General features: G+C 39.3%; 1 protein-coding gene across 2 annotated transcripts in view; it reads left to right on the forward strand.

Annotated features, from left to right (window-relative positions):
• bpgm (2,3-bisphosphoglycerate mutase) overlaps nt 1-14454 on the forward strand; it is a 35389-nt gene extending 20935 nt beyond the window's left edge. Inside the window, exons 3-4 of one of the 2 annotated variants that reach the window (XM_072241874.1) lie at nt 5617-5754; nt 13838-14454. In XM_072241874.1, coding sequence (XP_072097975.1) covers nt 5617-5754; nt 13838-14016 — 317 coding nt within the window. In that variant the 3' untranslated portion in view covers nt 14017-14454. The remainder of the gene's footprint in view (nt 1-5616; nt 5755-13837) is intronic. The other variant, XM_072241875.1, reaches the window with a different exon arrangement.
• The last annotated feature ends 5923 nt before the right edge of the window (nt 14455-20377 follow it).

A 20377-nucleotide genomic window follows, 5' to 3' on the forward strand; every position in this document is an offset into this window, starting at 1 on the left:
CCAATCCTCTAACTTTCCACATATTTGCTCTGTTATATGCCCTCTTTTGCTCTTGTGTTGGTTTTGACTTGCCTTGTCAGCCAGAGCTGCACCATCCTTACTTTAGAATGCAAGTACTACTTTGGGATTTATCTACCCTGTGCCTTCCAAATTGCTCCCAAAACTTCAGCCACTGCTGTTCTTCTGTCATTCCTACTAGTGCCCCTGCCAATCAACTCAGGCCAGCTCCTGTCTCGTGTCTCTGTAATTCCTTTTACTCCACTGTAACATTGATATATCTGACTTTATCTTCTCTGTCTCAAATTGCAGGGTGAATTCTATCATATTATAATCACTGCCTCCAAAGAGTTCCTTTACCTTAACTTGCCTAATCAAATCCGGTTCACTGCACAACACCCAATGCAGAGTAGCTTATCCTTTAGTGGGCTCAACCACAAGCTGCACTAAAAACCCATCTTGTAGGCATTCTACAAATTTTCTCATGATCCAAAATCAGCAACTTGATTTTCCTTCTTAAAAAAAATTAAAATCACAGTTCAATGCTTTTATTTTTGTCCTGATGAGCTTACTATGAATTTCCAGAAACTTCAGATATTTTTTCTGTATCTAGTGTCTTTCCCCTGTATATACTTGAGCATGCCCTCACCTTCATTAGAGTGAATCAAAAGCCAAAGGTTCTGTGCAATGTAATATTGGTGTAAGAAAGAAGGGGAGGTGGAAAAGAACAAATATTATACATTTTAGGGAAAAAAAAAATAACCTACCCTGCTATTTATAATAAGGTTGAATTGATGTGAATGTTAAGTGGCCATTTCCAATGTGGGACACCACTCAATTTGCCAAACTTTCATAGAGATGCCATAAGAACCTGTATTGGTGTAATGAAAATTAATTTAAAATGTGTTCTGTGTGTCCTGATGAAGGGTCTCGGCCTGAAACGTCAACTGTACCTCTTCCTAGAGATGCTGCCTGGCCTGCTGTGTTCACCAGCAACTTTGATGTGTGTTGCTTGAATTTCCAGCACCTGCAGAATTCCTGTTGTCTGTGTTTTTTAAATTTGGCTCAGTATATTTGCATACGTATTCGCGAACAAAGGGATGCCCTGCACACTTATTGAAGGCCACACGATATCACTTTATTAAAATTAGCAAAAATGTAATGTAGAAAGGAAAAACAAATGATTGCGGAAGTAGTCGTGCAGAAAACGTCATACTTATCATTCACTTAATGAGCTGATCCGCACAATGCCCGAGAGGAACCTCCGAACTGACAACCACTCCGCAGCTCTCTCTTTCAGCGTCCTTGACCCTCTCTCACAATACTAGTCATGACTTAGCCCGAGAAGATTCTTCCCCGCCCCCCCATACAAAGAAATTGCCCTTTCTATACTCTTTAAGACCTCTTTTATCTCTCACAACCTTTAGCCTAGACACACAACTCAAGTATAGAGACAGCAGGTATGTAAGGGAGAAAAGACTCTTTACTGGTATCTAATCTTAATGACGTGCATTCAAAACAGACAAAACAGTGGTCAATAAAGGGGAAAACAGACCATTATCACGTTCCAAACTGACACTATTTTGTCTTTCTAAGATGCATTTTATTTTGGCATTTACCAAGAAGGAATTGCATTTAACTCTTTCCTTTCCTTACAATTGGCTCTTAAGATTGGGATTGCAGTGCTTCAAGAAAGCAGCTCACCCCACCCTTCACTCCCCAGTCCTTTTTAGATATTAAGTTCTGGAAATGTCAGTAATACTTGGATACTGTTAAATAAACACATATCTTTAAAGAACCAGTGTTGTCAACTATTTTGCCTGAAGAGGGGTAGGAGATTGTTCTTTAAAGCCTAATATGGAGTGGCTTATTTGTTAAATGGGCAGATCCTGTTGACTGTTCTGGGGAAGGGTTGTACAGTGTTTAATGTATCATAATAGGCAACAGTGGTAAACGTGAATAGACTGGCTGTGATTGGCCCAGTGGACTCTGGTGTTATGATTTTGTTTGTCTGAAACTACCTTTGTTTTCAAATCATATATGTGGGTTGTGGAATGTTGGTTGCAGCATGTTGAAAGGTTCTGTGCACAATATGTCGAGTTAATTTTTGGTCCTCATTTTCCCTCTGCTTTTGCATCTCTGTACTTGATGCATCATTTATTATAGCTCGCATTGAACAGCTTTGAATCAGGGCTGCAGAAAATGTTAGATGAGATGCAATGTTTGCTGTCATTTATAGAGGTGGGATTGCAGGTTTGTATTGCAAATTCTGTCCCAGCCATTGTGTGGGGTGGGGGGGGGGCGCGGGGAATGAAGAGTAGTGTGATCAAGCAATTACAGGTGTGGTGTCTTCATTATGCACTATATAATGATGATTCAGTAGACATTGCTCAGTTTGAATCAATGGGCTAGGTGTGAATTGAATCCTGTGAGATGTGCATCTTTGCCTAGTAATTTCAAATATTAGGAGAAGATGGTGGCGTGCCTGCGCGTGCGCAGCCCTCCGGTGAAAAATGATATCGTATCTGTTAAATAGGGGCCGTGGACAATTCTGATTTGATGGAGAATGGACGTGAAAGCACAGAGAAACATCTGGAGAAATTTCTGAAACGCTCGTTCGCTGCTGTTGTTACTGCGTGGTTGAGAATCTTCTGGAGGGTAGGCCTCAAAATCCCCAGCCTTGCCTGCTTTTAGCGACTGAGAAGGAGGTCGGATCGTTCGGACAGAGATGGAGCTCAGTACTCTGTGTCGGAGAGCTGATCAGAGCTCGAAGTTTTCAGATGACTCAGAGTCGGATTGTGGTCAGCATGGCAGGGAGAGTTTTTCTTCCCTCTCCCGACTGCGTGAGATGTGGGACATTTGAGAGACTTTGAACTTTTACTGTGCTCATGGACTTCTTCATCAAGTTATGGTATTGTTGCACTGTTGTAACTATATGTTATAATTATGTGGTTTTGTCAGTTTTTTCAGTCTTGGTCTGTCCTGTGTTTTGTGATATCACACCAGAGGAAATATTTTGTCATTTCTTAATGCATGCATTACTAAATGACAATAAAAGAGGACTGTGTGTCTTCATAATCTAAATAATGCATTTTTTCTCTTGTTCGCACTCTCTCTTAAGATGGAATGTACCATCTGTCGCTATTTTGCCAGCACTACACTTTCCAAACAGTAAAATGTTGGGGTACGGATGAGAGTCAGTTTTGTGTATTTTTAATGTCAGTAGATCAAGCAAAGTGAAATGAATCTCAAATTATTTTATCCTCCTGTTTTCAGAAACTTTGTGTTCACTATCTTCTCTGTAGGATGTCAAGTAATTGAAAATATTGCACAAGTGTGAGCTGTCTTTTATTCCATGATGTAGGAAACCTATCATCCCTGTAAGAGGGAGAAAAACAAAAAAGTTCTACTTAATCTTGCTTCTCTACTCTTGGCACTGCAAATATTTCTTCTTCCAGGTGTCTTTAGATCTTTCTTTTCACAGTAATATATCAAATCTGCTTCCACCCTTTAAGGCAATGCATTCCAAATATGCTGAGATTAGTTATTGACCCTGCTGCCAATAAAAACAGTTGCTCATGTACTGTCGCAGCCTCAGGTTTTTAAATACCTCACTAAATCTTTGCTTAGTAAAACTTTCCTGGTATTCTTCTACATTAACTTTGCATCCTTCCTTAAACCCAACAAGTGATCAACTTCGCGTTGTATAATTTTATTAGTTATAAGCTAAGCATTGCAGTTTTATTAATCTTTGAAGATTTTCTGTAAATTCCTGTGTTTCCATAGCCTCTTCAAAATGAAACCATTCAGTTTGTGTGCTTCCTCACATCTTCACAACCTGAATTACTTTACACTGCTTTGCATTGCCATTCTATCTAATTCTCCATCCTGTGTATCCCTGCTACCTGTTCAACAGTTTGTTTCAGTATTGTTAATGTGTAGTATGTAGCAGGTGTACTAAAGGCTGGTTTTAAAATATTCATGCAACACACATCAAAGTTGCTGGTGAACGCAGCAGGCCAGGCAGCATCTCTAGGAAGAGGTACAGTCGACGTTTCAGGCCGAGACCCTTCGTCAGGACTGTTGTTGTTTAAAATATTCATCATAGTTTAAGGATATGGTATGTCTCTTTTATACCCAAAGTCTTTACCAGTTGTAGAAAAGATGGCATATCCCTTGCTAATTTATAATTGCCATAGCTGTTGATCTTATAATATTTGAGCAAAGATATTTTAATGCTTAAACTATGAATACAAATAACTGTTGTTGCCGGTCCTAGCGTTGGCATTGTCCTTTAATTCAGAATATACAAGTCGGCCATCAGAATGAGGGGTTTTGCAGCATTTCAACTTGGTTTATTATTTAAAAAGGCTAGCATGAAAATATTTAGTCTAACGCAAATATCCCGAGCTTGCCTTTTGTACAGTTGAAGGAAGGAAATGTGGGTGTGTCAACTATTTGAAGAGATTGCAACATTATACTTGTCTTTTATTTGCCTGTTTCTGTATTTTTTTTCAATTACAAAGTATTTTAAATGGGTAGAAGTCCAGGGGATGAAAATCTCAACAACTCAAATCAGAAGCTGGTCATGAATGTAGGATGAATTGAGGCTCTTTGGGTCTTGGCCAATGTTGTGGGAGTGGGATGAAAACGATCCAGTGTCTGCCACCAGAGGGTGACAGAGTATTTCCACAGTTAGTTTTTATTGTCCTGAACTACAAGAAACTTTTTTTTGAAAAAGTAAATTGTGTATTATTGAGAGGTGTTCTGTAATAAAGAAATGCCTTGCCTTCATTGATGAGGACAATATAGTCTTTACTCAATGAATGAAGAGTATTGTCCTGGAAAGTGACTGCTCCCTTTGTTCTGTTGTGGTTACCCCTCTGGAGAAACAAGAGGCTGAAATACTCCAAGAGTGAAAGTTGCCATTGCTGCTGAGATACTCACAACCCCTGAGATGGTCTTCAGTATTAAATAGACATTTTAGGTTACAGTGAAAACCATTGCTTGGATGATCAAGTATATAGTTTAAATTGGAGACTGTTAAAATCAGTCTGTTTAATAAGATTCCATTCTCTCCACCATAGAACAGATGTTTGGAGTGAGGGTGCTAAATCCTGATCTCTCACTGTTGCCAAAGAAAATGGACTGGAAAGTGAGCTTGGCTAACATGGTTTCTTACTAAATGGTGTTGTAGCAATGAGTCAGCTAGCTGCATTCTGCACGATTCTAGTGAGCATGTTCTAATGCTAGTGTAGCCTCTGTTAGGATTTAATAAACTGCAGAGCTCTCGATTCTAAGATTCTTAATAATAGAAACATCAAGTATTCTTAATGAGAGCTTTGTGACTGAAATAATTTGATTATCATTCATGATCCTTGGTCTAAATTGTGGTTCAGTGCCCTTTGATCTATTTTAGTTCTCCCACCTGTACTTTGAGGGACTCTCTCCTACAACTTGGTAGTACAGACATGGAGGAGCCTGAATGCTTGCCTGACTAGAGGACAGGAATGAATAACTCTGACAGTCCAACCACCTTCCCAACTGAAGAGAATATTTCTAGTTATGGTGATGACTGCTACTTGGCTGCCTGGATGATTTTTGACTCCTTTGTTCCAGCAAATCATAGTAGCCCAGTTGCTTCTTGGGCAAGAAGATTTTGGGGTCTGGTCTTGATGCAAAGACTTATGAACGCTACTGGGTTCCAATCCTGGGGTCCACAGACACTGGTTAATGTTAAGGCTCCATGGCATAAAGGTTAGAAACCCCTAATCTCACTTATTGCTGAATGTTAAAAATTTTGGATGAAATGTAAACCTTGGATGTTTGGTTCCACATAATGTGAACAACATGAGTATTCTACAATATACCAGTGTTCCTTGATCAAGTTAGAATTGATTTTCTTTGTTTTGATTGTCGCAATGTTTACTGAGCTCATCTCAGGTGCTGCCTGAGAGACTTTCTAGCACTTGCTGTTCATATTTAAAACTTTTGAATTTACAGTTATTTGGGTTGCCCTATTGATTTTTTTGGGCCAATTTCTGATGTATATCTTTACAACAAAATAAGCATTCTACTTTAAGATAGATGAGTTTGAAGTAATTTTGGATTGATTCCATAGTCATGACTGGTACAATAGTCTTTCTTGCTACACTTCAGTATTTTCTGTCAAAGAAGCAATTCACTTAGAATGCAAATGTTTCTACTAGTCAAATACATAATCATATTTCTCTTTGCTCTAAATGAATGAGTTACTAGGAGCCGGCATTGAGTCTCAGTATTAACATATTCTGGGAATAAATGCAACAAAGACTTCATAATAGAAAAACAGTAAAATTATAATCCATGTGTTTGCATTACATGGCCATTTGGCTTTGGAAAAAAAAGTTAGGCTTTATTCTCTTGCTCTTCCTTGTGTCTTTTTTTTTAAAAATGCTCAATTTGTTTTTGTCTAGTAGTTTTGGTAAAATTAGTCCATAATGGGAATAGCTGATAGTTTTAAAAAATGTAATATTTGTGTCTTGAACTTTGATTTACGATGATAAAAATCTTAAACTTCAAGCAACTTCTTTTTCCTTTTAATATAGTAGGAAGACTTGCAATGCAACTGTGTCAAGATATCAGATCACATTTTCAATCCAAGGGTTAACCTTGGTTCATAATGACTCTTCAGTATGACAGCCAACTGGATTTCAGGCAATAAAGTGATTGTGGCCTTTTATGGAAATAATGTGTCCTTCGTCTAATGGCTAGGACAGATTGAGTTTTCTAGAAATATTGTACAGTGTGTTCCACAGGAAGTATTTAAGTATATTTACCGTTCAATTGCAGCAAAGCTGAAATAATTCTTCCTGCAACTAATTCACAACTTGTGAGTGCAAGTTTATTGTGTTACTTGCTTTCAGATAGTGTCAAAGAGTAGAAATTTCAATTGAACACACACCTTAGATGAAAGAAGTAATAAAAAAAAATCATCCTGGTGCTCTGCTCTAGATGTATGTAAGTACTTGGCATTGGAGTTGAGGGAAGGTGCTTCTTTTAATATCACCCCAAATGACTGAACAAGATCCACGAATTTCAGTGGATTGTGCCTGAGGAATGACTGTTTGGATCCTCACTGTTTGTATAATTGTGTTTGCACCATTAGTCTGTCACTGAGTGGGATGAAGCAATGCACTGCCTTTGGGGAATATTGACAAAGGCCTATGGAAAATCAGATGCTAAACTTTGTAGGGCTATGAGGGAAATTGCTTTTGTTTAAAGATGGAAAAGGTATGTAATTAAGTCCATGTGAGTGTCCATTAGCTGGTGAATAACTACACCTGCTGAATGTCGTTAGTGTGCAGTAGCTTTGTGAACAAGCTCAACCCCTGCCACTGCAGTTCTCAGCAATTAAATTTTTATATTGAATAAAAAGCATGAAGTTACTGGATGCATGAATGTCAAATTGTTTCTTGAAACCCACTTTTTATTAATCCCCTAACCTGTACCCATAGAGCCTCTATTCAAATAAATGGGTTTGTGTGTTCTGTGACAGGTCTCATCTAATTTGAAACGTTGGGATTCCACATTCATGAAGGAGTGGAGGATTTTCCAATGTTTAAAGTAACTGCCACAAAATGTGGGCTTGCATTGTTCATGTACATTGTAACCTCTTTGGATTCCATTGTAGGTTAAAACTGTTTCAAATGGAATAGAATTAATTCTCTGCTGCAAGAACAACTACTTGTATTCTGCTGCCACCAATGGTGTTCTTGCCTTTCAACCCACTTTTGCCTTTATAGACTACAGTGACAGAATATTAAACTTGACATGCCTCTGAATTGTCTGCACTTTCTGTTTTTCTATCAACAAGTGTGAGGAAGAAGACGGTGCAGATTATTTTAAGCATAATTATTGGTTGTAGTTTAAATTGCCAATTAAACTAAACTGGCATTCAGATTCAAAATGTAATGTAGATTGTGTCATTTGTGTTGACATCAACCAGCCTAAGGATGTGTTCGGGTCAGCCCACAAGTGTCTCTGGGCTCCAACTCCGGACTTGCCGGTGACAGGAACCCAAACTCCAGGCTTTGAATTCTGAACTCAATGGCTTGGTGGTCACCAGCTTTCATGCTTCCAGCCTAAAATGAACCTCTAATCCCGGGACCTGGCAGCTTGGGGGGTGGGGGGGGGCGGTGCTTGCAGACATCTGGGTCCAACAGCCTTCACCCTCACTGGTCTTCATCCTCAGTGCTTGCTGGCCCAACATTGGTCCATGGATGTACTTCATTGCATGCCCAGATGGATAGCCATTCAGTGCAGAGTAGAAGCCTAGACTCCAGCCTGACCTCTAACTCCCCACATCCCATCTTTATTAAAACCTCTAAACCTGGAAAATTACGAAGCTACATAATGTGATGGTGAGCTGCATCATGGTATAATGTGTAGATATGTAATTTGTGAATAGTATTGCATTAGTAATTAGTTTTGATTATGTACTTGACAGTTTTTGCTTAAACTTGGTATAGTTTGCAGCAGTTGGCTTGTTCTGCCAAGTTTGCTATGAAGGGCAGTATTAAGCTTTTGCAATGTCAGCATAAGCATTGACTGGCAGAGATCCATTGCTCTGAAATTCCCAAAATAGCTTCTCAAGCACAAGAAAATCTGCAGATGCAGGAAATCCAAAGCAGCACGCAGAATACTGGAGGAACTCAGCAGGCCAGGCAGCATCTATGGAAAAGAGTAAACTGTCAGTGTTTCAGCCGAAACCCTTCATTAGGACTCAATGTGGCTTCCAGATCTGTTCTCAAGCTTCTCTGTTCGGACCCACCGAGGAACCCAGTTACACTCATTCAATTGTCTGCTCCTCCCTCTGCATTCTACACGCCACACTTTCCACCACGGAGTCCCTGTTGCAGTCACTGCCACAGCTCCGGAATTCTCTCTTCTCTGCCTGCAATGGACCTGTCTGGTACCTTATCCTCCAGTTCTGATAAAGCGTCCCGGCCTGAAGTATTGACTGTTTACTCTTTTCCATAGATGCAGCTTGTCCTGCTGAGTTCCTCCAGCGTTTTGTGAGTGTTGCTCCCAATATAATTTTTCTGGTTTGTGTAAATATGAGGGCTAAATAAGTGGTGCTACTTCAATCAATCATTTTCTAATCTTAAAATGTCAAACATTGATGTAATTTTATTAAAGACTAAAACACTGAAATTTCAGTGGTTTCTCCAGATTTGTGAGAACAAAAGTCTGTTGCCTTTCAATTGTTTGAAGAAAACAGGTTTATTTTGCATTCTAAAACCTGGCAAGCTAATACCATTTTAATGAGATTATTTTCTCCCAAGTCTTTGTAGCAATTGGGACAGAGAGGAGTTTCATTGAAATTTTGTTCAGTTTCATGTTCACAAATATGGATCAAAGAGTTGAATCTCAGGAGTAAGAGATACACTCCTTGACATCAATGTAGCCTTTAATTGAGTATATCAGTGAGAATTTGCAAAACTGAAGTTGAGGGCATTAAGGAAATTGTGGTTCACATAAAGATGCTTGTTGTGAGAGGAGAGTCCTCCCTGCCTTGGGAAATCACTGCTCATGTTCCACAGGGCATTGTTAGACCTGATTATGAGCTGCTTAATGATCTGCCCTTCCATGCATTGCATCAGAAGAGGGGACATTTGCTGTTGGTTGTGAAATGCTCAATTACATTCGCAAATCTTCAAAATAACTATCTATCTCAACATGTAAACAGGCTAACAATATTTTAACATTGGTAAGTAGTATTTCCATCTCAAATGCCAGCCGACATCTGTCTCAAAACGGTCTGTAACCACATAATCCTGGCATTCACTGCTGTTGTCTGAATCCTTTGCCATCAATGCTCTGATTTATTATTAACCAAAAACCAAACCTGATTGTATTTAAATCAGATAAATACTATGGCTATGATATTACATGATGTCTTGGTTCCCAGTACTCAAGCTGCTCTACCATCTGAGGGCCTTTGATATATTTTGTGTCCCACTTAGAGTGAAACATTAATGTCAGACTCAGAATATTGCTGCTAACCGTACCATATTTTGTCCACATAGTTGAGTGAAAGCTTTTATTTTGATACTTAAGTAGCTTTAATGGCCCAATGCACTTGCCAAAGTGATGAAACCACTTCATCGCCCACTGCAAGAATATGTAATCCGCAGAGGTAACTGGATACCTCATTGGCCAATCCTGAAGAGGTCTATGGCCTAATTGGAAAGCAGCATTTTTTGCATTTATAATTGTCAACTTGGATATGGAAGTGAAATTGGGGAGAACATGAAAGTTGTCAAACATTTTATAATTTGATTATTCATTACAAGAAATGAGAATGTCAATCAAGCTTGTTTGTCTTGGATAGACCTGACAAGCCACAAATTGGAATGTGATACAATTTAGTGCACATATTGGACTGGAGCTTTCTATATTCTGTAACTTGTGTGCTCATGAAGTTATGAGAAGACTCTTGTAGTATATAATGGTGTAGCAATTTAATATGTAATTTGCAACATAACATTTATGTTGGACATTAATGTAATAATTGTTCTGGCACTCACCTTCAAACCAGGAATCGAAGTTCCTTTACTATTGTGCATTTGGAGCTTTGCTTCAATACAAAGTAAGCTTAATCCTGGTTAAATTCTAAATCAGCTCCCAAATCTAGCTCTGTCTGCAGTGTAGTTTTATTCCTTTCACAGTGTATACTCTATAGCTTCAAGCTGCTAGAAACAAATGTTTAAACATACCAGTTGTCAACTACTATTTCTAGTTCTGGATCATTGTTAAAAGTAAGCTGCATGTCCAATACTTCTCCAAATTTTAGAGCACTGGTCAGGGACCCACATCTGCATCCTTCTGTCTGCACATGGCAGCAGCGAGGTTGTGTACAATCATTGTATCTTTGCTGATGGATTTGAATCTGTACCATTACTCAGGTTACCCTTTTTCATTTCTATAACTTTCCTTTAACTCTGCTTCTGTTTCAGCTGATCTGTGCTAAAACTGTCATCTGCAACATACTTGCCTATAGATTTGCTGACACACAGTAAACCTGGAAATCTTTGAATTTTAAGATTATTTTGCCTGATTCTTAAAAATATTCTTGCCATTGTTCTCTTCCATATAACCCCCCCCCCCCAGCTCCACAAATGGCAAATGCATCTACGCTTCTCTAAATGTGGCATCCTACGTTCAGTAAAAACAAAAGTACAAATACAAAGGTGGAGTTTTTTTTGGTAGGGTGAGATATTGCAAGTTAATGTGTGTGGAAGGTTTTTTTGCTAGTCAGTAAGCAGTTTGAAGGAGAACCAGCCTTCAAGAATATTTGAGTAATAAAGATATTGTGCTCCAATTTCACTGGGACTTGGTGAGACTGCATATGGAATATTGTGCAGAGATCTGGTCTCCCTGTCAAAAAAAAAAAACTGGATACATTTGCAGAGTACAGTGAAGGTTCAACAGATTAATCTTTGAGATGTCAGATCTGTGTACAGAGGATCAGCTGATTGGGTTTATAGTTTTGAGTTTGGAAGAGTGGGAAATCTCATTTTCAGATCTAGGAAGAATTCTGGACATCTCAATGTGCAAAGAATAAAATGAATTGGTGTAGCATCAGAATAAATGAATGGGTTCTTCAGTGGTGGATGTAGACTTGGATGGGAGCTGTATGATTCTGGCTAGTAGATGCAGAATTGATTTCTTCAGCTAGTGTCCAGAGGCAAGAGTGAGTTATTCACAACAAATGAGGAATTTCCTCACCCAGAGGATAGAGAATCATTGTATGGGGCTGTACAAATTCAGTCATCTTTACACAATATTATAGATTTCTGGATGTTAAGGGATGTAGGAATGAGGTTAGTGCAGGAAAGTGTAACTTAAGGTTTAAAAACTCAGCTTATTCTTAATGATAGAGCACCTATAGGGGCTTAATAGAATAGTTCAGCTATTTTATGTTTAATGATTTCTTAATTGTTCTCAAGTATGTCCATTCATCAGGACCCTGCATACAGTTTAAAATCTGATATCTACTAAGGGTTTTTATTTTTTCGGTAAGTTTTTCCCAGATTTTTGGATGTTATTTATATTAGTATCCTAATTCACTTTAAGATGCTATGCAGTATTACAGTGTAATAAATTTCAGTGAACCAGGTGAGTAGAGCAGATGTGAGAACCTCTGACCCTGGTGAGCCAGATAGATGAGCATTGGAATTTTCATAGTTTTACTACATATCGTTTTAGCATGCTAATTGCTCTACACATGATGCAAGAAACTGCAAAATAGTGAACATATCTCAGCACATTCCCAGAAACCAATCTCCCTTCCATGGACTCTGATTATGTTGGTTGCTTTACTGAGGCAGTGAGAAGTATAGACAAAGACCTCGCCCACCCCAGTCATTCTCTCTCCTCTGTTCCATTGAGTAGAAAATAAATGCCTGAAAGCACCTACCACTAGGCTCAAGGACATTTTTTTTTATCCCACTGTTATCAGACTGTTGAACAGACCTCTTGTACAATAAACCCACATCAAAAGTTGCTGGTGAACGCAGCAGGCCAGGCAGCATCTCTAGAAAGAGGTACAGTTGACATTTTGGGCCGAGACCCTTCGTCAGGTAGTCCTCTAAAACTTTCAGCCTTCAGTCTAAATGGAGTCAAATGCTTTTAAACGCAAATCAAAATAAGATGATGTAATGATATACTCACAACTAAGATGGTTGTTTAGGTTAAAACTTGTTCTTGAACTTGCTGTCCTTATTTCAATAATTTGAGAATAAATCATTAGATCACTTCCATGTTTCCCTGTCTCTTGCCCTCCCCAAACTCTGTGATTAAATTCTCTCTGAAACTTGTTTCCTAACCATATAGCCCTTGATTGGAATCCAGCTTGTAACTCATTCCCGTTTGTCTGTTATTCAATATATAAACCTCCAAAATCCCTCAATTAGATCCAGCAAACTTTGCAAACCCCAGAATCCAGCGAATCTTGACATGATATTGAGACAATGTAACCCAAAACAAAAAAAAATCTAATTGGGCTGCTGGGGTACAGAATAACAGATTAACAGATGAGCAAGTGAGAAGGATATTTCTGAGAAAATTCAGGGAGTTTATATGGAGAGTAACTGGTACCTGAGAGTGAATACACTTTGATCAAAAGCTTCCTCTTTAATTCAGATTTTGATATTCACTTTAATATCTTGATGTATGTCAAATCAAAAGGTGAAAATCAAAATTGCAATTCTGGAAATCTGGAGAAAACCTGCTGGATGTGTACTCCACGGCACTATCAGTAGAGGGAACAAAATGAACTAGTCTTTAGTTATGTCTTACTGTATACTTTGAATGTTAAAGATGCCATGCATGAATTTACAAAATAGTTGCAAATAAATCTTTGCATTTCATTTTGTTACTTTTAACAGAAAATATTTCTGAAACTAAATGGGTTTAATTTTTGATTGTGACTATTAAACTATTGAATTTCAGTATTAACATTTGTGCATTTAAGCTTCTCCCTTTTTACTTTGGACTTGGTTTTTGAAAACAGCTGATTTTTTTTATGAGCAATTGGCCCTAATTGCAGATGTGTATTGCACAAAGACCAAGAGAATATCAATGCCAAGTTTGAAAAGCAGCTAAAAATAGCCTCAGTTATATCACTTGACAGCCTTTTTTGGTGTTGTACTTGTTTCGCATAGAGAACCTTTGCAAAGAAGATTTACTATTATACAATTCCTAATCTTGCCTCTTGTTTCAGGGAATTCTTGGGATGATCCATCTGTTTTCATGCTTCCACTCCATAATCTGTTTTTTTATCTTTTTATTCCAGGGATCCCGGATGATGAAATAGTTAATTTGACCTTGCCCACTGGAGTCCCAGTCCTCTTGGAGCTTGACGAATGCCTTCATCCTGTTAAACATCATGAACTTCTGGGTGACCAGCAGGCTATTCAGGCAGCAATCAAAAAAGTGGAGGATCAGGGCAAAGCAAAAGCTCCAACAAATTAACCTTTGGAGGAGAGATATAATTTAAAAACTGAAATTCACAGCAACCGTGGGTATTATGTCCCTGAAGAGAAGATGTTAGTTTCATGTTAGCACTTGTAAATGTTACTCTTGGCTCCCTTGTTATATTGAGATTGCATTGTTTGTGACAGCTACTTTCTTCTGGTGCTCTCAGCTGCACAATGAGGATAGATTATTTTGGCTTTATTTCCTTGCACCTGGGATATTAGGTTATTTATTTGAGAAACTAAAATTTGTTTTAATGTATAGTTACAGTATTGAAAGCTTTCTAAATGCATGGCAAAATCAAAGTATCAAGTACCCTTTCAAATGTCTTCCAAATCAGAATTAAAAAAAATATCTTTTGGATGATTTCTAGGGCCTCCTCTCTGGTAATCATGTTGTTGGTCATAAATTTGGTAGGGAAGTTGTGGGGGGGGGGGGGGGGAATGTTGCAGTTGAGGGGAAGGAACAATGTGAGCATTTATTCTTTTTTGGTCCTCTGCAGCACAGCTGCCAGATCCTTTAGGTAATTTCAACAGTGCATCCTAAATGTAAATGAGAAGAATGAATTAATAAAGGTGTATTTGGCATTTCTTGCTACACTAATTTGTCACCAATTAGCAATCTTGTTTAATGTGCTGTTCGACCTGGGTGCCCTCTTGGCAGAAACCTGTCCAGACTAGAGGAAGTTTTAGTTCAGGGTTCCTTCCTTTCAGCTGATACCCATCCAAATCACATTTCAATTGTCAACACTCTGTAAGGATTGTGCAGACTTGTATGAGGTTGATGCAAGGTTAGAGTGGTAGGGTGATGCACTGAAGGATAACTTGTACAAGTGCTGTAGTCCATGCTTGCTACTTTTGGGTGTATAGGGATAAATACAGAATTGGAATTCCTTTAAGGGGGCATGGTGGACGGGGGTAACTTGTGAATTTAGTACAATAAGTTAATAATCATGCTGTTTTCTGGAGTACTTCATGCTGGAATCCTGTTGGTTCATCATTGTCATGAACCTGATGTTTGCCCTCATCATTGTTTAACTTGTTCTGTTGACCTAATGATCCACAAATAAAAATAAAGCATTGAGCAATTATCTTGTGTGATCTGTGATTGAATAAGTAGGTGTTCAAAGCTGCCATGACCTTTTGAGAAATTAGAATTTAAGAAAATGTATTCTAATGTCAGAAATGACCATTGAAGTGTTCATAGATCATTAATAAAATACAGATGCTTGACTTAATATATTTTAAGAGAAATACAGTACTGTGCAAAAGTCTTAGTTGCCCTAGATTTTTTTTATGGTTTCAGATGTTATGGTCTCCTCAGAGCCCTGATGTCAACATCATCGAGGCTGTCTGGGATTACCTGGAGAGACAGAAGCAAACGAGACAGCTGAAGTCTGCAGAAGAACTGTGGCAAGTTCTCAAAGATGCTTGGAACAACCTACCAGCTGATTCCCTAAGAAACTGCACAACAATGTACCTTGGAGAATTGATGCAGTTTTTAAGGCAAAGTGTGATCACACCAAATATTGATTTGATTTACTCTTTTACTATTTACTGCTCTTGATAGTAATTTTTTAATATTTAAAAACTTTTCGTTATTGCTTAAAGCATCATGGCTTTACAGATTTTTTTTTACAAGCTCCTAAGACTTTTGTATTGTATGTGTGTCTCTTGGACTTGCCCGTATGTCCCCCTCTTCAGAACTGGTCTAATAGGTTGTATCAAACTGCTGCAGCAAAAAGAGCTGGCGTCTACATTATAGAACACTTGTCATAACTGTTTGGTTACTGAGGAGAGACCAATGTCGACCTTCACCTATCCACAACCTGAGAATGAATAGTTGTCATTTTTATGAAGAGTTATTTGTGGCAGTTCTGTCTCACTTGTTGAAGAGCATCTAAATGTATGCAGTAATACCATAACTATTTGGTAATAGTATTAGCAGTATTTATGTTAATAGTATGGAATGTCAGTTTATCTGCTTGAATGTATTTTAAGTATTGCACATGTAAATATTATACAGGTAAAATAGTACAAGAAAATGTGATCTGACACTTCATCAAATAATTGTTCACTGGTAACATTTAAGCTGTCATTTTATCTTAAATGCTTTGATGGGAAATCTTAGAAGTTAGGACCAAGACACTGGTGAGGTATTTCTTCAGTCACAATAAAGAGGTAAGTCTCAAATATTGTGGGGGGAGAGAGTGTGAAGTTGATACGTTTGAGCTGTATTTTTTCCAGCTTGGCCTGGTTCATTTCAGGGTAGCAGGCTGATCCCTGGACAGGCATGTGGGCATGTGGTGGTACTAAATTTTTCTCCCTCAGCTGTGTCTTCCAGTTCTAGTTCTTCAGTAAGTAATTGCTCCCTTGTCTAAGAAATGATTAGCTTGAATTGTCTTCACGATTTATCTTTGGTAATGAATTGTGGGAATTGATTGCCATGTGATCTGTATATTCAGTGCAGTGTCCATAATCCAATTGTGAAACTGCATTAAGCATCCAGTGCTCAGCCACATCATGAGTGATTACACTTTCTGCTGGTGTATTATCCTGTAATGAACACACTGCCTAGAACCAGTAATTGAAGTAATTAAAGTTGAATGCTGGGATATTTAAAAAGTCCCTGGTTTGAGAACTCCTGTCTCCCCCCCCACCACCACCCCCCCCCAATGTTTCACCTGAGGTTACTTTAACATATCAGAATGATACCATAGACCTGTATAACAAGTATAGTTCAAAACCAAATCTTCATTGGAAATTAATTCCAGTCTAATTAATAAGTAAAAAATTAGGTGAATTACCACTGTATTGAAGGAGAGAAAATTCACCCTGTATCATCTTTGAGGAAAAGTTCTTGCAGTATTGAAGCAGCAGCCACCTAATTAAACTCCGAAATGAATGCTGGTGAAAATCTGTAAAATGTACTAGGTTTGGATACTATCAAGTTCACTGACATGACCGTGGTGGGTCTCATCAGCAAGAGCAATGAGTCAGCATACAGAGAGGAGGTGCAGCGGCTAACCGACTGTGTAGAGCCAACAACCTGTCTCTGGATGTGAACAAAACAAGAGATGGTTGTTGACTTCAGGAGGACACGGAATGACCACGCTCCGCTGAACATCGATGACTCCTCCATAGAGATCATTAAGAGCACCAAATTTCTTGGTGTTCACCTGAGGGAGAATCTCACCTGGTCCCTCAACACCAGCTCCATAGCAAAGAAAGCCCAGCAGCATCTCTACTTTCCATGAAGGCTGAGGAAAGTCCATCTCCCTCACCACATTCTACAGAGGTTGTGTTGAGAGCATCCTGAGCAGCTGCATCACTGCCTGGTTCGGAAATTGCACCGTCTCGGATTGCAAGACCCTGCAGCGGATAGTGAGGTCAGCTGAGAAGATCATCAGGGTCTCTCTTCCCTCCATTAGAGACCACATGCTGCATCCGTAAAGCAAATAGCATTATGAAGGACCCCACACATCCCTCATACGAACTCTTCCCTCCTGCCATCTGGCAAAAGGCACCGAAGTATTCGGACTCTCACGACCAGACGATGTAACAGTTTCTTCCCCAGAGTCATCAGACTCCTCAATACCCAGAGCCTGGACTGACACCTCTATTTATTTATAATTAAAACCTATTGCCTTCTATTATGCATATTGTCTTGTTTATTATTTAACCATATATAACCATATAACAATTACAGCACGGAAACAGGCCATCTCGGCCCTTCTAGTCCGTGCCAAACTCTTATTCTCACCTAGTCCCACCGACCTGCACTCAGCCCATAACCCTCCATTCTTTTCCTGTCCATATATCTATCCAATTTAACTTTAAACGACAACATCGAACCTGCCTGAACCACTTCTGCTGGAAGCTCATTCCACACAGCTACCACTCTCTGAGTAAAGAAGTTCCCCCTCATGTTACCCCTAAACTTTTGTCCTTTAATTTTCAACTAATATCCTCTTATTTTAATCTTCCCCCCACTCTCGATGGAAAAAGCCTATCCACATCAACTCTATCAATCCCCCTCATAATTTTAAACACCTCTATCAAGTCCCCTCTCAACCTTCTACGCTCCAAAGAATAAAGACCTAACTTGTTCAACCTTTCTCTGTAACTTAGGAGATGAAACCCAGGCAACATTTTAGTAAACTTCCTCTGTACTCTCTCAATTTTATTGACATCTTTCTTATAATTTATTGTAATGCTTGCACTGTTTTGTGCACTTTATGCAGTTATGGGTAAGTCTGTAGTCTAGTGTAGTTTTGTGTTGCTTTTTACATAGTTCAGTGTAGTTTTTGTATTGTTCATGTAGCACCATGGTCCTGAAAAAAGTTGTCTCATTTTTACTGTGTACTGTACCAGCAGCTATGGTCGAAATGACAATAAAAAGTGACTTGACTTCTGTAATGAAAAATGAATTTCAATTATTGGCCAAAGGGGGAAAAAAGAATAAGTGGTTAATTTTTTTAAAGTTTGTGTTGGAAGGCTGCTGTCTTTCTGAATAAATTATCCGTTTTCATTGGAAAATCTTAGAACATAGAACAGTATAGCACGGGAACAGGTCCTTTGGCCTATGATGTCATCCCAAATTAACATAAGAATTAAATGCCTAACTAATTTGTCCTGCATACAAAATGTCCATATCCTTCCATTATCTTCAAATTCATAGTCATAGAAAAGTACAGCACAGAAACAGGCCATTTGGCCCATCCAGTCATAGAACATGGAATAGTACAGCACAGTACAGGCCCTTCAGCCCACAATGTTGTGCTGACCCTTAAACCCTGCCTCCCATATAACCCCCCACCTTAAATTCCTCCATATACCTGTCTCTTAGTCTGTTAAATTTCACTACTGTATCTGCCTCCACCACTGACTCAGGCAGGGTATTCCACGCACCAACCACTCTCTGAGTAAAAAAACTTTCCTCTAATATCCCCCTTGAACTTCCCACCCCTTACATTAACGCCATGTCCTCTTGTATTGAACAGTGGTGCCCTGGGGAAGAGGCACTGGCTATCCACTCTATCTATTCCTCTTAATACCTTTTATACCTCTATCATGTCTCCTCTCATCATCCTCCTATCCAAAGAGTAAAGCTCTAGATCCCTTAATCTCTGATCATAATGCATACTCTGTAAACCAGGCAGCATCCTGGTAAATCTCCTCTGTACCCTTTCCAATGCTTCCACATCCTTCCTAGAGTGAGGCGACCAGAACTGGACACAGTACTCCAAGTACGGCCTAACCAGAGTTTTATAGAGCTGCATCATTACATCGCGACTCTTAAACTCTATCCCTCGACTTATGAAAGCTAACACCCCATAAGCTTTCTTAACTACCCTATCTACCTGTGGGATAACTTTCAGGGATCTGTGGACATGTATCCCCAGATCCCTCTGCTCCTCCACACTTCCAAGTATCCTGACATTTACTTTGCACTCAGCCTTGGAGTTTGTCCTTCTAAAGTGTACCACCTCACACTTCTCTGGGTTGAACTCCATCTGCCACTTCTCAGCCCACTTCTGCATCCTATCAATGTCTCTCTGCAACCTTCGACAATCCTCTACACTATCCACAACACCACTAACGTTTGTGTCGTCTGCAAACTTGTCAACCCATCCTTCTACCCCCACATCCAAGTCATTAATAAAAATCATGAAAAGTAGAGGTCCCAGAACCGATCCTTGTGGGACACCACCAGTCACAACCCTCCAATCTGAATGTACTTCCTCCACCACAACCCTCTGCTTTCTGCAGGTAAGCCAATTCTGAATCCACCTGGCCAAACTTCCCTGGATCCCATGCCTTCTGACTTTCTGAATAAGCCTACCATGTGGAATCTTGTCAAATGCCTTACTAAAATCCATGTAGATCACATCCACTACACTACCCTCATCTATATGCTTGGTCACCTCCTCAAAGAAATCTATCAGGCTAGTTATACACGATCTGCCCTTCACAAAGCCAAACTGACTGTCCCTGATCAGACCATGATTCCCTAAATGCCCATAGATCCTATCTCTAAGAATCTTTTCCAACAGCTTTCCCACCACAGACGTAAGGCTCCCTGGTCTATAATTACCCAGACTATCCCTACTACCTTTTTTGAACAAGGGGACAACATTCGCCTCCCTCCAATCCTCCAGTACCATTCCCGTGGACAATGAGGACATAAGAATCTTAGCCAGAGGCTCAACAATCTCTTCCCTCGCCTCATGGAGCAGCCCGGGGAATATTCAGTCAGGCCCCGGGGACTTATTTGTCCTAATGTGTTTTGACAACTCCAACACCTCCTCTCCCTTAATATCAACATGCTCCAGAACATCAACCTCACTCGTATTGTC

This window comes from Mobula birostris, chromosome 23 (genome assembly GCF_030028105.1).
Source record: "Mobula birostris isolate sMobBir1 chromosome 23, sMobBir1.hap1, whole genome shotgun sequence".
In the NCBI taxonomy this organism is placed as follows: Eukaryota; Metazoa; Chordata; class Chondrichthyes; order Myliobatiformes; family Myliobatidae; genus Mobula; species Mobula birostris.